The 17,792-nt window shown below is 43.7% G+C and overlaps 1 protein-coding gene across 1 annotated transcript in view; it reads right to left on the minus strand.

The window, feature by feature from the left end:
* The window catches only part of LOC141091158 (saxiphilin-like), a 244,216-nt gene that overhangs the window by 124,806 nt on the left and 101,618 nt on the right, over nt 1–17,792 (minus strand). Inside the window, exon 7 of the mRNA XM_073576562.1 lies at nt 2,778–2,969. Within this exon, the coding sequence (XP_073432663.1) occupies nt 2,778–2,969 (192 nt within the window). The remainder of the gene's footprint in view (nt 1–2,777; nt 2,970–17,792) is intronic.

Genomic DNA, 17,792 nt, shown 5'->3' on the forward strand with positions numbered 1-17,792 from the left:
TGAGTAGGACCATCCCTAAGGAAGGAGACAGATAGTCTCCGAAACGCATTGGAAGGTATCTTGGTCCCTGCTGCAACCAGTAGCTAACGAAGCAGGCGGTGTCACGTGTTGCCTGATGTCACGCAGGTCCTGGACGGCTGGAGAGACAAGCGAAAGCTGGGAACACAGGAGACCCACCGCGGCTGCGATTATCTGGAGGAACACTGACAAGTGGCTGTCACCGGCCGGGACAGCTCTTTTATAAGGCATTTGGACAACACGCTGTGTTTTTACAGTGAAGATTCTACCATATATCAGAAGGAGGAATCCTGCTGCATCAGCTTCACAGGTACATTTTAGTTATAAAGCCTCTGATATGATGATTTGAGATTCTGCTATGTACAGTAGATGCATTGGATCAAAACCAACCTTTTAGATTAATGTCTCTTGGACTTATTAGAAATTGCTTTTTATCTGAACTTTTGTGGTACAAATTGGCAGCTTTTTATGGAACTTTTACCTTTTTTGCTAACTACTGTGTTTGTATATGTGGTCTTACCCCATTATATCTATGAGTGTTTTATGCGCATGCTTTTTTATGCTGTAATTGATTTTTCTTTTTGACGTTTGGGGTGACAAATGTCTAGCTTTTGCTGCTAAAACTCTCTTGCGCTGAAGCGCCACTTTTTCCATTTCAGCATGTTTAATTAGTGCCTGGCCAAAGCCAGGGATTTATGTTGTTGAGTTTGTTTTGTTGCTGTGAAATCTGTGGAAAGCAATAAAAACTGCACGTGTTTGGACCAAAACTGCATTGCATGTGTGATCACTACCTAATAATGCCTACCAGAGCGAGTGAATCCCACTTCACTGATCACAAGGCCTTATATGCACACAACAACACGATGTGCACAGATCTGTACTTAGGATATTCAGAGTGTCTCAGGGTCCATATGGTGCCATACAGTGGCGGATCTTAATAGGGGCGGATGGGGCGGTCGCCCCAGGCCCAAGGTTTTTTGGGGGCCCAGGGCAGGGGCCAATCCGGTCAGCATCTGTGTGAGCCGCCGCCGCCCAGTGGCGTAGGAAGGGGGTTGCGGGGGGGCGGGGGGTCGGGCCGCCCCAGGCAGCACGTGTGTGGGGGCGGCGCAGCACGGCAGGAGCAGAAATTCCTCCTCTCTGTGCTGTGGGACTCGGGAGAGAAGCGTGGAGGCGGCCGGCCGAGGCACAGTGAGGAGAGAAGAGGACTGAGTATTAGCAGGAGATTTTGGCAGCGGCTAGCGCAGGTGGGTCACAGGTCACTCACCATTTGGGAGGAGGATGCTCTGCCTCTCCCCAGCCTCCCTCCATGCTCAGTCAGCTGCTGAGCTCTCCCTGCGGGCGGCTTCCTTCCTCAGTGTCACACAGAGTCACTCACACTCACACACACAGCAGCCAGGCAGTCGCAGGCAGCCTGTGTAAGGCTGTGTGCACACACTGCGGATTTTGCTGCGGTTCCGCAGCGGTTTTTGACATGTCAATTCTTTCTGCGGATTCTCCTGCGGTTTGCCATCTCATCTATTGAGGAGATGAAAAACCGCAGGGCAAAACCGCAGAGCAATCCGCAGGTAAAACCGCAGGTATTTTGACCTGCGGTTTCACCTGCGGATTTTACAAAATCCACGCGGATGAATCCGCACCTAATCCGTAGCGTGTGCACACAGCCTAAGTGTAACTTATATGTTAACACAAAAAAATGGAGTGAAAGTCCAAAATATTTTAGAAACGTAAGAAATTTATTTGAGGAACAACCCCGTTATCCCGTGCTAAAGTGCTTACCCATCATGTGCTCCAGGACAAGTGCAGCGCCGCCACCAGCGCAAGTGCAGCGTGGCGGCGCTGCACTTGTCCTGGAGGCTGGAGCACATGATGGGTAAGCACTTTAGCATGGGATAACGGGGTTGTTCCTCAGGGTGCGCACCTGGGTTCTTCCCTACACTTTGTGTCCCGTTTTATGGCCCATCATTACAAGAAGCACTTGGCTCCTTTTCACTTCATATTATATGGACAGGACAATTAGCAGCTGATATTACCCGATTCCTTCATTGTAGATGTTGTTTATAATTGTCAGTACGATTTTTATGTATAATAAATTTCTTACGTTTCTAAAATATTTTGGACTTTCACTCCATTTTTTTGTGTTAACATGTTATGTGGGAGTGTCCATTATCGATCCCCTTTGAGTCATAATTTTACAAATGGTGACTCGCCTGGGGTACATTGCGAATTGTTCCATTTGGTATTGTTATATATATATAAGTGTAACTTATACTGCGGCCAGGGGCAGATGAGGCGGAGCTGAGCCTGCACATTACTGTCTGTGTACCCCCTCCCAAGCGCGGCCATTTTATTCCTTTCCAGACCCCGCATCCGAGCAGGCCATTCACCGCCCGGGGGGGCGCCAAATTCGGGAACAGCCGATTTATTATTATTTATATTGTTTGACCATACAATACAATTTCTTGTGAGAAAAAAGTAATTTTTCTTTGTTTTTATGGTCTAATAAATGTTACAATTTGTATACCTAAAAATCAGCATATGCAGTGTTTTTGTGAGAAGAGCCACAAAATTTTGACAGAAAATGTTTTCCTGGGAAGTGGGGTACAGGGGCCCAGGTTTTATGAACAGCCCCGGGCCCATAGTCCACTTAATCCGCCACTGGTGCCATACACTATATTTTCTCCACGGGACACTTGGGGGCAGCCTATACAATTTTATGGATGAAACCAGTTGATTAGTGCATCACTCATCCTCTGTTGTACCTTTTTCGATAGTTTTTTGTTCACGTCCTTCCCACGAGAGTAAGTTCTTTTTAAGGAGAACATTCAAAGGAGCGATCCAACCTGCCACCTCTCCCACCGCAGAATGACAGGATCTCTTGCTTTTTAGTTGATCAAGTTGGAAGCTACTAGATTTTTTCACCACAGCGACGGCATAGTGCAGCGTCACAGGAGCTGGAATACATAATTATGTGGAAGACTGTAATAACATTTAATACTTTTTTTTTGTAAAATGTGACAAAGCCACTGGTAGGTATGTAGATGGAACTTTGAAGTAATGAAAAATTGGGGTTTTATGAAAATTTGTTAAAATGGATTTTTCAGAGGTTTGTACACTTAGGCCTCTTTCACACTTCAGTCTTTTTGCATCAGTCACAATCCGTCAAAGTGTGAAAAAAACGGATCCAATGCAGATTGGAAAAAACTGATGCACTGGATCCGTTTACTTGACGAATCCGTCGCAGCAGCCATTGTATGAAATTTAAAGGAACAGAATTCTGGAGAGAGATAGATAGCTAGATAGAGAGAGATTTTCTGTGCTAGAATGGCTTTTGGGGTTAAATTCAATGAATAGAAGTTCTTCCGGGCATGCTCGGTTTTCACTGGATTCCGTCATGTGACGGATGGCGACAGATCCGCCGCCCATAGGCATCCATTCTAGCAGACGACGGATGGCAACGGATCCGTCAACGTCCGTCTTTTCGACGCAGACAAAAAACGTTACTATGTCTTTTATATGCAGACGACGGACGCTGAAATTCCGATGGATCCGTCAAATGATGGATGAAACGGATGGCCATCCATCGCAATTCGTTGCTAATGCAAGTCTATGAGAAAAAAACGGATTCCGCTAAAAAAACTGACAGATACGTTTTTTTCAAAAAAGGGCGGATTTCGACTGATGTCAAAAGACTGAAGTGTGAAAGAGGCCTTACCGTGTTATTTGCGCTTACTGAAAAAAAACTCCGTAAAGTAAGGCTGCCCGTTATCACCATTGCTGTGTTCTACTTCCAAAGAACCCTTCATGGTTATATCTTTATGTAGTTAGTAGATTAGGTGTCATGGTTTGCTCAGCTTGTGGGATTAGGTAGTTCAGGGGTTAATGTGGACGGCCTCACTCTGAGATTCTGGGAGGCTTTTTATAGCCTCATTGTGGGCTCATTCCTCCTCGCTTATACTCAGACCCTTGGCCGAGTGTGTGTGACCCTGGTGTGCTTTGTGACTGTGAATCTTTATGCTTGCTTGGCTTTGATCCGGTTCTGTCCCTGTTACGAGTTCTGCCTGTTCCTTTTGTACTGCTCTGCTATTCCCGTGTATGACTCTTTTGCCTTGGACCTGACTACTCTCTGACTGCCTCCCTTGTACCACGTTGCTATCTCTGTGTATGATTCATTGCTTACATCTTGACTATTCTCTGCTTGTCTCTCTGGTACCGCACCGCCCTCCCCGTGTATGACCCCCGCTTGTCTGACTTGAGTTTCCCTAGCCTTTACTCCAGGATTCCTGTAATAGAACCCTATAGCCATTTCCTGTAGCAGGGCGTTAAGCCACGCCCCCTGTGGTCACATGATCGTAGGTCCATGTACTGCTAACCTACTTTCAGTGTCACAGGACCTGTTATCTGAACTTTCCCTGCAGTATCGGAACCCGGGTCCTCCCGTAGTCTGGGTGAGTTACCCTGTTCAGCTGCGGCAGTCCGCCGGCGCTGACAGGATCCTGATATTAGGTGACAAAAACCTTGTGATTCCCTTTAAGGAACGCACCTCATACTCACCTATTTGGTGTTACAGTAAAGCACCATGATGCAGTGAAGCAGTGTGAGGTGTCATGACTTCCTTTTTCCATGTACTGTGGTTATACATAATTCATTATTTCTTTTGCACCATTTTTTTGTTTGAGCTATATTAATCTTTTCATTTGTGCCTTTACCTCTGGACTATTTTCCGTTTTCTCCATTTCATTTTTTTCCACCTCTTCTTCCAAGAGCCATATCTTTTTTATTTCCCACCCACAAAACCATATGAGGGCTTGTTTTTTTGTGGGCCAAGTTGTACTTTTAAATTACATCATTCATCTTATAATGAGATACACTGGAAAGCAGAAAGTGCGTTGATGTGTATTGAAATTGCAAAAAAAAATTGTAATTTCACAATTTTATGGGTTTATTTGTTCACCATTTTCCCTATAAGGTAAAACTGACATGGAAACATGATTCCTCAGGTGAGTACAATAATGCAGATACCAAACTTGCAAAAGATTTTTTTTATTTAACCCTTTTCCAACATGTGGCGTAATAGTAAGCCAATGATGAACTCCCCCTGTTTGGTGAGGGCTCCGGCACTGAGTCTGCACCTTTCCGGGTACATTACAGCTGATCTATACAGCCGACATGTGCCCGCAACAGCCGCGGGTATAGTCGCGATTCATTCGCAGCTGTTAACTAGTTAAATCCTGCTGTCAATCTCTGACAGCGTCATTTAACTCGCGCGTCACTAATCCCGCCCATCGGTGACTCACATGATAGCAGGTCACCGATGCGTCAGCATGACAACCTGAGGTCTGCAACAGACCTCTATGATTGTCATTGCCAGATTGCTATGAGCACCGTGAAGCATGAAAAAAGTAAAAAAGTAAACAAAATTGTTTTAAAAAATATTTAAAAAAAATAAAAAGTTTAAATCACCTCCTTTTCGCCCATTCAAAATAAAACAAGAAGAAATCAAACATATACACATATTTGGTATTGTTGTGTTTAGAATTGCCCAATTTATCAATATAAAAAAGAATTAACCCAATCGCTAAACGGCGTAAAGAGAAAAATATTAAAAACGGCAGAATTACGTTTTTTGGTCGCCGCCACATCGCAATAAAATACAATAATGAGCGATCAAAAGATCATATCTACACCAAAATCTACAATTAAAAACCTGAGCTTGGCGCCCAAAAAATAAACCTTCACTCAGACCTAGATCACAAAAAATGGAGACGCTACGGGTATCGGAAAATGGTGCCATTTTTTTCTGTTTAGCAAATTTTGGATTTTTTTTTCACCACTTAAATAAAAAGAACCTATACATGTTTGTTGTCTGTGAACTCGCAATGACCTGGAGAATCATAATGGCAGGTTAGTTTTAGCATTTAGTGAACATTAAAAAAAAGCTGTTGAATTGCACTTTTTTGCAATTTCACCACATTTGGAATTTTTTTCCAGTTTACAGTACACAATATGTTAAAACCAATGGTGTCGTTCAAAAAAGCTTTGGAGAGACCTGAAAATGGCTGTCCACCAATGTTCACCATCCAACCTGATGGAACTGGAGAGGATCTGAAATTAAGAATGTCAGAGAATCCCCAAATCCAGGTGTGAAAAACTTGTTGCATCATTCCCAAGAAGACTCATGGCTGTACTAGCTCAAAAGGCTGCTTCTACTCAATACTGAGCAAAGGGTCTGAATACTTATGACCATGTGATATTTCAGTTTTTCTTTTTTAATAAATTTGCAAAAATTTCTACATTTCTGTTTTTTTTCAGTCATGATGGGGTGCAGAGTGTACAGTAATGAGAAAAAATGAACTTTTTTGAATTTACCAAATGGCTGCAATGAAACAAAGAGGGAAAAATTGAAAGGGATCTGAATACTTTCCGTACCCACTGTATAAACAAAAAAATCGCCCCCCCAATGTTGACCCAGAAAAGTCGGACAAGTGTCATGCGATTACAGTGCGATTTTCCTCACCTAGCGTCTGTATGACATCTGTGTGCAATACGTTTTTAACATCATCTTTTACATACTGTCATTTTCTATGTTATTTAAAGCTAGATTTCTAATAAAGCAATTTTATATACAGAGATAGATAGATAGATAGATAGATAGATAGACATATAATTTCAAAAGCCCCCTATATAATAAACTTTCACCCTTTATTGCCTTTTATATGCCATTCATTGCATATTTGGAATGTGGATATTATTTATACAGAATATGTTATCAAGTTTTTCTACCCCATCTGAGAGCAGCAAATTTATAGGGGCAGAGACCAAGATTCCAGCCATTCACTGACAGGGCTGCTTGTTTTATCTGCTAGAGATCCAGCAGTTGTCTGATTGCTGAGCTTCGTATAATTCCGCCCTCACCACTGACTGGCAGCTGTCAGCTGCTGTAAGCAGAAAGCTGTCAGTCAGTGGAATGGCGGGGTTATACAAGGCTCATGACTAGAATGTGCACTGATTTATGCAACAGATTGCTAAACAGATAGGCACATATCATAAAAGCAAATAATAATAGTATATAATGCTGATGTACACATGATGTTCAAAAATTACCAACAAAAGGGTGTATAAAATATAATGTACAAAATTGTATGACAGAAACTCAAAAGAATGTGCAAAACCAAAAGGAAACAAAAAGGCAAAAGGACAGCTGTAATCAAGACATAGCAGAAGTAATATAATATAATGTATATCCAAGATCAGAGGTTTAAAAAAATGCACATGCGCCCAATATCAATAAACTACATATGTAAACCCTAAATCTGGGTGCATTATAAATATAGAAAGTACATATGTGCTTAATGTGATGCTGCTACTAAAGTGCATGTGCACTAAGCACATGTAAGTCCCATACGAGGTGCATACCTATTGTAAAGTAAATGGGAAAGATAGACCTCTGTCATAAAATGCAGATACACAGGTGTCAAGCACTGTAAAAAAAGCATCTGACATAATTAAATTAATGACATTTGCCAAAAAGTATTAAGGGGTGGTCTAGCTTGCACATTCACTTTACCATAGGTATGCACCTCTATATGGGGCTTACAGGTGCTTGGTGCACAGGGACTTTAGTAGCAGCATCATATTAAGCACCTATGTACTGTCTACATTTATAATGCACCTAGATTTAGGGTTTACTTATGTACTCGGTGCACAGGCATTTTACTGATATTCGGCACATATTCAGTTTTCTATATCTCTGATACCTAGATATAGCGTATTTGTCTGATTATAACACGCACTTTTTTCTCACCAAATTTGGGGGCAAAAGGGGGGTGCATCTTATAATCCGAATGTAAGTTAGCGTAGGGAGAAGGGGCGGCTGTGGTGGAGCTGGGGCCCAAGGAGGCCGAGTCGCTGCTGCAGGAAGCTTATGGCGGCCGAATTAGGGTGATGCTGAGGGATCCTGGCTGGGTGGAGAGGATGTTTGGTGGTTCCAGGCTGCATCAGGCCCCAGTCTTTAAGAAAAAGTCAGTGGAATCCACTTCCTAATGAAATCTAGGCTACCGAGCCGAGATCTCAATTTCCGCATGCGCCACCTCCAGTAGCCATTTTCCCGAAGTCCACCGCAGTGAAAACAATAGGAAGTGGACTCCGCTGACAATTTTTTAAAGCTCGTGGCACACCGTATCTCCAAACCCGTGACTGCCAGCATTGCCCCACTCCTGTCACCGCCTCCAGCTTCCTGCAGCAGCGACTCCGCTCCACTGCAGCCACCCTCCCCCCACCACCCCTGGTAAGCTACAGAAAAATCTGACTATAAGAGGCACCACTATTTTATTAAAGAAACATTACATTTTATTATATTACTTACACTATGTCTTGATTATAGCTGTCCTTTTGCCTTTTGATTCTGTCATGCTACTGCAGTGCATTGTAGTGCAACCTCCACCAGGGGGTGCTGGTGAGGGAAGAGAGGCTGCACACACAGCGTAGCAACACTGAGCAGCAGCACAAGCGCCACCAGGTGGTGAAAGAGCGGTCAGATGAGCTGAGTCAGAAACAGGAGCAGAAGTACCAGAGGTCACAGCAGTAAATGTGGTCAGAAACAAGCCAGAGGGTCAGCAACGGTCGGAAGCAGATACGACAAAGACAAAAGACAGAAGCAAAGTCAAAACCATGGAGTCAACACACTTGACAGGGAAATACTGAGTTACAACAGACAGAGAGAATAAACAGACACAGGGAAGTCAGGGATCACAACAGGACAAATCAGGATATACATGTCGAAGGCAGAACTATAGCTGACACAGCCTGCAGGATGCAGTGGAGCTAAATAGCAAACCTGAAACCAGACTGAGGCTGAGAAAAGTTAACCCCTGAAATGACCAGACTGGGAACATGGAAAGACAGGACTCAAAAACCTGGTCTGGATTATGACAGTACCTTCCTCTCAAGGGGGGCCACCGGACCCCCAGGCTTCCCAAGATAATGTGTATGAAATGCACGAATCAATCGGTCACCGTGGACAGATCGTGCCGGGACCCAAGATAGATCCTCAAGACCGTAACCCCTCCAATGGACAAAATACTGAAGTGAACTGCGGACCATGCGAGAATCCACAATCCATTCCACTTCATACTTAGTCTGACCATCCACAGAGACAGGAGGCGGAGGGGATGGGGACCCAGCAGAGTATGGCACAAATGACTTAAGAAGGGACTTATGGAACACATTGGGGATCCGAAGCGACAGAGGAAGGCGTAAGCGAAAGCCAACTGGACTGACCACCTCAATGATCTCGCAAGGACCAATGAACCTCGGACCGAGTTTAGTAGAAGGAACTTTTAGATGAATGTTCTTGATAGACAACCAGATTTTGTCTCCCACCAGGAACCTAGGTCCTACAGACCGTCGCTTATCAGAAAAATGTTTATGTTTGCCCTGAGCCTCCCCAATGCTCTTCTGGACCTCCCTCCACACCTCCCCCAACCATTGAATTGCTGTATCAGCTCCTGGACATCCTGAATTCAGTTTAAAAAACTTGCCAGAATGGGGGTTAAAACCATAGTTACAGAAGAACGGAGAGGTGCCAGTGGACTGGTTAATCCGATTGTTAAATGCAAACTCAGCCACGGGCAACGAGGAACATCAATCATCCTACTGAGCCGTATCAAAACACTGTAAAATTTGTTCAAGTGACTGCGTCTGAACAATTCCACTTGTCCTTCAGTAAGGTGCCCTGGAAGGGGGTTACAAAAACACTGAATTTCAGGAAAGCAAAGTTTGATCAGCTTAGAGAGGACCTTCGCCGAATTGATTGGGACAATGTCCTCAAAAATAGGAGCACAGAAAATAAATGGGAAATATTCATATCAGTTTTACACACACACTGCGAGCTAGCCATACCGTACAGAAATAAAAGGGCTAGGAACAGGAGAACACCAATGTGGCTAAATAAGGGTATAAAAAGGGCAATAAATAACAAGAACAAGGCATTTAAGAAGCTAAAACAAGAAGGCAATGAGGAAGCATTAAGGGTATGTGCACACGGTGCGGATTCTGCTGCGGTTCCGCAGCGTTTCTGCACCTGCGGGTCCGCAGCAGATTTTGCTGCGTTGTGCAGTACCTTTATTTCCTATGGAAATAAAAAAACGCAGTGCACATGCTGCGGATTTTTCCATGCGGTTTTGCTGCGGTTTACAAACCGCAACATGTCAATTGTTTGGTGCAGAAACGCTGCAGTTTTACACCTCATCCATTATGAGGTGTAAAACCGCCATTATGAGGTGTAAAACTGCAAGCAAAACCGCAGATAAACCTTATCTGCGGTTTTCAATACAAAATCCGCAGAGGCAAAAAACTACGCGTGCACATAGCCTCAAAAGTTATAGAGAAAAAAATAAAATGTGTAAAAAAACAAATACATTTAGCAAAAGTGGAAACTGAGAGACTCATTGCTAAGGAAAGTAAAACAAACCCCAAACTATTCTTTAATTATATAAACAGTAAAATGATTAAAATTGATGGTGTCGGCCCTTTAAAGAACAATGAGGGTGAAATCATAGAGAGCGATGTGGGAAAAGCAAATGTTTTAAATACTTTTTTCTCAACAGTGTTCACACAGGAAAAGGATTTGCCAGGGGAAATGCAGAGTGATAATGTAAATTGCCCATTAAGTATTACCTGCCTAAGCCAGGAAGAAGCGCAGAACCACCTTAGTAAGATTAAAATTGACAAATCACCAGGCCCTGATGGCATTCACCCTCGGGTATTAAGGGAGTTAAGTAATGTGATAGACAGGCCTCTATTCCTTATATTTAAAGACTCTATAGAAACAGGGTCTTTTCCTTTTGATTAGCGGCAAGCAAATGTGGTACCAATATTCAAAAAGGGGTGTAAAAGGGAACCTGGAAACTATAGGCCGGTAAGCTTAACATCTGTTGTGGGTAAAATTTTTGAAGGGTTTCTAATGGATACCATTGTGGAATATCTCAATTTTAATAAATGTTTAACTCCATATCAACATGGATTTATGAAGGATCGCTCCTGTCAAACTAACCTGATCAGCTTCTATGAGGATGTAAGCTCTCAAATGGACCAAGGAGAATCATTGGATGTCATTTATCTCGACTTCTCTAAAGCATTTGACACTGTCCCACATAAAAGATTGGTAAGTAAGATGAGAAAGCTTGGGCTAGGGGAAAATGTGTGTAGATGGGTAGGTAGCTGGCTTAGTGATAGAAAACAAAGAGTGGTTATTAATGGTGCATACTCAGATTGGGCCAGGGTTACTAGTGGGGTACCACAGGGTTCTGTATTGGGCCCCCTACTATTTAATATATTTATTAATGATCTAGTGGATGGCTTACACAGTAAAATATCAGTATTTGCAGATGATACAAAACTATGTAAGGTAGTTAACACAAAGGAGGACAGTTTGCAACTACAGATTTGAGTAAATTGGAGAATTGGGCTGAAAAATGGCAAATGAAGTTTAACACAGATAAGTGTAAGGCTATGCACATGGGAAGGAGAAACAGATGCTACAATTACTTACTAAATGGGAAACTGCTGGGGAAATCAGACATGGAAAAAGACTTTGGGCACTCCAATTTAGCTTCTTATTGACTAAGATCCCTGTGTCAGGCAGCTGCCACCAAAGCAAATAGGGTCATGGGATGCATTAGAAGAGGTCTGGGGACACGAGATGAAAACATAATTCTCCCTCTGTACAAATCACTCGTCAGACCACACTTGGAGTATTGTGTGCAATTTTGGACGCCGGTGCTCAAGAAAGACATTACTGAACTTGAAAGGGTTCAAAGGTGGGCTACTAAAATGATAAATGGAGTTGGTTCACTACAATACCCAGAAAGGTTATCAAAATTAGGTCTATTTACCCTAGAAAAGATAAGACTTAGGGGAGACCTAATATATATGTACAAGTATATCAGAGGGCAATACAGAGATCACTCCAATGAACTGTTTGTACCAAGGACTGTGACAAGAACAAGGGGGCATTCTCTTCGTTCTTCACGGTAAGAGCAGTGAGGCTCTGGAATTCTCTTCCTGAGGAAGTGGTGATGGCCAACTCACTGAGTGAATTTAAGAAAGGAATGGATGCTTTTCTTGTGAGTAACAGTATAGAAGGCTACGAATAACAGAATATTATAGGTAGATGGTTGACCCAGCTTAGGGGAAGGAATTTTTTTCTCTATGGAGAAAATTGGCTTCTACTCTGTGGGTTTTTTTCCTTCCCCAGGATCAACAATGCAGAACAGCTGCACTAAAAATAGGCTGAACAAGATGGACATAAGGTCTTCCTTCAGCCTTCAAAACTATGCTACTATGTTACTATGTTTTACAAAAAGCCCTCCAAAATTTGGACACAAATTGTACCCTTCTATCAGAAACCACACTCAAAGGCACGCCATTCAGCCGTACAACGTGCTCAATAAACAATTTACATTATATAGTGTTTCTGCATTAGGCAATCCTGTCAAAGGTACAAAATGCACCTGTTTACTGAATCTGTCAACCACAGTTTTGCCATTGGAAGGATGGAGATCAGTGATAAAATTCATGGACAAATGAGTCCAAGGTCTATCCGGAATTGGCAATGGCACCAATTCCCCAGCCGTCCGGTTATGGGAGTCATTGGCAAGGGCACAGGTATCACAAGCAGACACAAACCTAGCAACATCAGAGGTCATGGAGGACCACCAAAACAGCCTAGCAATGACTTTCCAGGTGGCCGAGATCGCCGGGTGCCCACTGGGAGCAGAATCGTGGAACTCCCGGAGAATCCTCAACCGGTACTAAACCGGGACAAAGAGCTTATTATCAGTCAAAGATGGAGGAGCAAGAGACTGAGCCTCCCAAATTTCATGCTCCAATTAAGAGGATACACCAGCAACAACCATCCTGTGCTGAAGAATGGAGGAAGGAGGTTCGGGGGGGGTGATATTGAATCAAAAGTGTGAGATAAGGCATCCGCCTTGACAGTCTTGGAAACAGGCTAAAATGTGATAGAAAAATGAAAACGAGGGAAAAAAAGCGACCATCTAGCCTGTCTAGGAGTTAAGCGCTTGACAGATTCAATGTAAGACAAGTTCTTGTGGTCCGTAATCACCGTGATCCGATGAACCGCCCGCTCCAAAAAATGCCTCCATTCTTCAAAAGCCAGTTTTATGGCCAATAACTCCTGGTCATCATAGTTCCTCTCTGCAGAAGAAAACTTCCTGGACAAAAAGGTACATGGACTTCAATTGGTCAAAGTAACGGGTCCCTGAGACAGCACCGCCCCCACTCCCACCTCCGATGCGTTCACCTCTACAATGAATGGTTCTGATGGATTGGGCTGAACCAATACAGGAGCAGACATAAAACACTTCTTTAATGTAGTAAATGCTTCAACCGCCAAGGGTGACCATACTTTGCGATCAGCCCCCTTGTGAGTGAGATTGGTGAGTGGCTTGACCACCTGAGAAAACCCCTTGATGAATTTTCAATAATAATTGGTGAAACCCAGAAAGCGCTGCAGACCCTTGCACCCAGTCAACAATGGCCTGAACCTTTCCGGGATCCATCCAAACCCGTTAGCAGAAAGGATGATCCCCAGAAAGGAAAGCTCCTGGACACAAAACAAACATTTCTTGGGTTTAGCAAGCAGAGAACTTCCCCGTAACCTATGAAGAACAGCACGTAAATGACCAATGTGGGATTCCTTGTCAGGCGAGAAAACAAGGATATCATCCAGGTATAAAACCATGAAGCGCCCGATAAAATCAGAAAAACCATCATTCATGAAGTTCTGAAGCACCGCGGGCATGTTCGTGAGACCGAAGGGCTTGACCAAATTTTCAAACAGACTCTCGGAGGTGAGAAATGCCATTTTCCACTCATCCCCTTCCCAAAAGCAGATAAGGTTGTATGCTCCCCTGAGATCAAGTTTGGAAAACCACTTAGCCCCTGACAATTGGTTATACAGAATAGGAAGAGTAGGAGAGGGTAGGTATTTCTCACCGTAATTTTATTTAGTTCGCGAAAAACGAGGCACGGGCATAAACCACCATCTTTTTTCTTGACAAAAAATAATCCAGCAGCCACAGGTGAGACAGAGGGATGGATGTGACCTTTGCATAGACTATTAGAGATATAGATTTTCATAGCGGTAAGTTCCGGGCCAGAAAGATTGTACAAACAGGCTTTGGGCAATTTAGAACCAGGAATAATGTCAATGTTACAATCATAAAAACGATGTGGTGGCAAGACCTCAGCCTCTTTTTTGGAGAACACGTCCCCAAAGTCCTTCAGGTACTCCGGAATACCTTCCTGACTAATGGCAGACGCAAAAACAGCAGAAAGACAAACAAGGGAACAATTAGGACCCCATTTAACAATATCACAAGATTCCCAGTCTATAACAGGATTATGCCTCTATAACCAGAAGAACCCCAACTCCAGTTCCGTAGGAAGATTATTCATAACATGAAATTTGTTCCAGGTGCAAGGAACCCACCTTGAGGCGGAACTCCTCAGAGACAAACTTAATAACATTTTGAGCCAACGGTGTCTTATCAATGGCAATTATATGGATGGGAGTCTCTAGCCTAAGTGCCCCTAACTTTAACTTGGACACCAGACTAGAGTCAATGAAGTTCATGGAAGATCCACAGTCCACAAAGTTGAAGTGGATGTGAAACCACCTCCATAACACAGTTTCACCTCTAACAAAACTTTTCAAAATTATTAAAATGGTACCTGAGAGCTGGGGGGGATCTCCTCGACAATCACCCAGACTCAGCAGCTTGTTACTCGATGGACAAGAGGGGTAGTCCTTCTTCCAATGTCCTGGATCTCCACAATAAAATCATAATTTCCCATCATGTTGTCACTTCCTCTCTTTCTCCTTGAAGTTGGTGGCACCAACCTCCATAATCTCCATGAATGGCATCACCTCAGACTTGGCAGGCAATACAGGAATATCATGCTGGATAATTCCTCTCTGCCGTAACCTCCAGTCCATACGAATGGCCTGGATCATGGCCTCCTCCAGGGAACTGGGTGGCGGATGGAGGGCCAGTGCATCCTTGAGATGATCAGAAAGTCTTCTCCTGAACAGGCATCTCAAAGCAGAGTCATCCTAAGACACCTCAGTAGACCATTGTCTAAACTCAGAACAATACCGTTCAGCAGTGAGTTTACTTTGGGAGAGACCCATTATCATGTCCTCTGCTACCCTGACCAGGTCTGGTTTATCATAAATCAGTCCTAAAGTCTCAAAGAAACTGTCCACAGACGTATGTTCAGGGGCGGAAGCAGGTAAAGATAAAGCACATGTCAGATGCCCCTCACGTAGTAATGAAGTAATTATCCCCACCCATTGACTCCAGAGGACCTGGGTCTAAAGGTAAAAAAAATAGCTTACAACTTTCTCTGAATGCAAGAAACCACTCCTTTCCAGAGAAAGTATCAGGCAGCCTGACCATAGGTTCAGGAGAGTTTAAGGACACATCAATGGGGTTAGATAGCCTAACAGCTGATTTAGTCATGGAACCCTGAAAAGATTTAACAGTCTGAGTAAGCTCCCGCTGGAGTTGGTTGTGAGAGAAAGAAATCCTGCATCATTTGGGTCAGATTGGACACCTGATCTACCAAGTTAGGCCGCTTTCACAAACAGGCTTTTTGTCCCGACACGATGCGGCGAAAAACTGGACTACCGGATCCGGCCGCAAATGCAGACACCGGATCCTTCTTTCTGCCGGATATATTCCTGGCAGAGAAGCTTTCCGTGCATGCGCAGTGCGAAAAACAGGTCCGGCGTTGGGAGAAAAACGTTGCATGCAACCTTTTTACCAGACGCCGGACCGGCTATTTTCTCCGGATCTGGAAAAAAACGGACGCGTCGCATTGCCATCCGGCGCAATGCGGCAGCAATGATACAGCATGAGGAAAAAGCCGGATCTGGTCATAATAGGCGCCAGATCCGGCAGTCCGGTTTTTCGCCGCACCATGCCGGCGAAAAGCCTGAAGTGTGAAAGTGGCCTTACAAAGCGGATCCATGATCAGAGAAAAAAAAAGCAAAATCCCCTTTAAATGTATAGGTCAGCTATAATATCATGCTACTGCAGTGCAGTGTAGCGCAACCTCCACCAGGAGTGCTGGTGAGGAAAGAGAGGCTGCACACACAGCGTAGCAACACTGAGCAGCAGCACAAGCGCCACCAGGTGGCGAAAGAGTGGTCAGACGAGCTGAGTCAGAAACAGTCAGGATCAGAAGTACCAGAGGTAGCAGCAGTAAACGTGGTCAGAAACAAGCCAGAGGGTCAGCAATGGTCGGAAGCAGATACGACAAAGACAGAAGCAGGTCCGAATGCAAGCCAAGTCAAAACCAGGGAGTCAACATACTTACAGGGAAACACTGAGGCAGGACAGACAAAGGGAATAAACAGACATGGGGCAAGTCAGGGATCACAGCTGGACAAATCAGGATATACCAGAATCAGATACAAACGCCGAAGGCAGAACTATAGCTGGCACTGCCTGCAGGATGCAGCGGAGCTAAATAACAATTTTTGCACACATGCGAGAAGAAGGAGTCTATATCCTCAGATAAAATCACAAAATTATTTTATTATTCATTAAATCACAAATTTACATCGACATAGTGATACAATAGTAATATGGCTTAGTGTGCTTAGTGTCAGAAGGAGACCTAGGTGCAACAAAGAGTGCAGTACTGCAGACAGCAGGGAGGAATGGTATATAAGTTGCTAGTGCAAATATGTTCAAGAGGCCTAAAAATGCAAATTAGCAAAGGTATAGAAATCCCCTAGTGAGGTGTGAATATAAGAATAATCCTTAGCTAATCCGTCATAAGGTCATAACCCCATACTTATTCCTTACCCATGGCTGTCACGAGCACCACACACTGCGCCCCACTTTATAATTGTATACGGGAAGGGTTAATACGCATACTATGTATAGGGTCATTTAAAAATGGGCAAAATAATCCCCCTTAAGCAGTAGTATTGTGGGTTGCTCCTGTTATGCATGACAGAAAAAAGAAATAAATATATTGGACCAATTTAGGAGACCTGTTCTGAGTTCATTTTCCCCTTCACCATTGAGGTCTGATGAACTCCCTCTTCTGGTGAAGGAAGGTAGTGAGGCTGATTACAAAGCACCTGAGCAGAATGATGATGACTGGGTGACTGGGATTGCTGACTAGATATAAGGCAGCCGACGCCCTTCTGCCTTGCGGGTGATTACTCTGAGGGATTCTTGGAGACCAGTCTGATTCCTGCTCCTCAAAAGCTAAGTTTTCTGCTCTACCTTTTGCATTTGTGTTTTGGTTTTGTTTTGCCTTGTTTTTCTGGATTTCTGCCTTTCCCTGCTGGGTGAGCTGAATTCCTTTTTGCTCTGTCTTCAGAAAATACCTGAGTACTGATATAGTCTTTTTGAAGCCTAGCGTCTTCAGGGCTTTTTTCCTATCAGTCTGTTGGCTCTTGTTTTTGAGAGGGTTTTGGCGGATTGCAGACAGCAGCTTTTCTATTCTGTCCTATTTAGTTAGCATGGGCCCCATCATTTGCTCAGCCTATCTTTCTATCTGTGTGAGTGTTTTTTCATCTTGCTTCAACGTCATTATATGTTGGGGGCTGCCTATTGCTTTGGAGTCTGCTCTGGGGCAGTTTAGATTTCCCTTTCTGTCTTTAGGCTATGTAGTTCTCCGGCTGTGATCGAGGGGTCTAGGGCACCGTAGGAACCCCCCACGGCTACTGC

This window comes from Dendrobates tinctorius, unplaced genomic scaffold (genome assembly GCF_039654945.1).
Source record: "Dendrobates tinctorius isolate UK_male_01 unplaced genomic scaffold, ASM3965494v1 ptg000049l, whole genome shotgun sequence".
NCBI classification, from domain to species: Eukaryota; Metazoa; Chordata; class Amphibia; order Anura; family Dendrobatidae; genus Dendrobates; species Dendrobates tinctorius.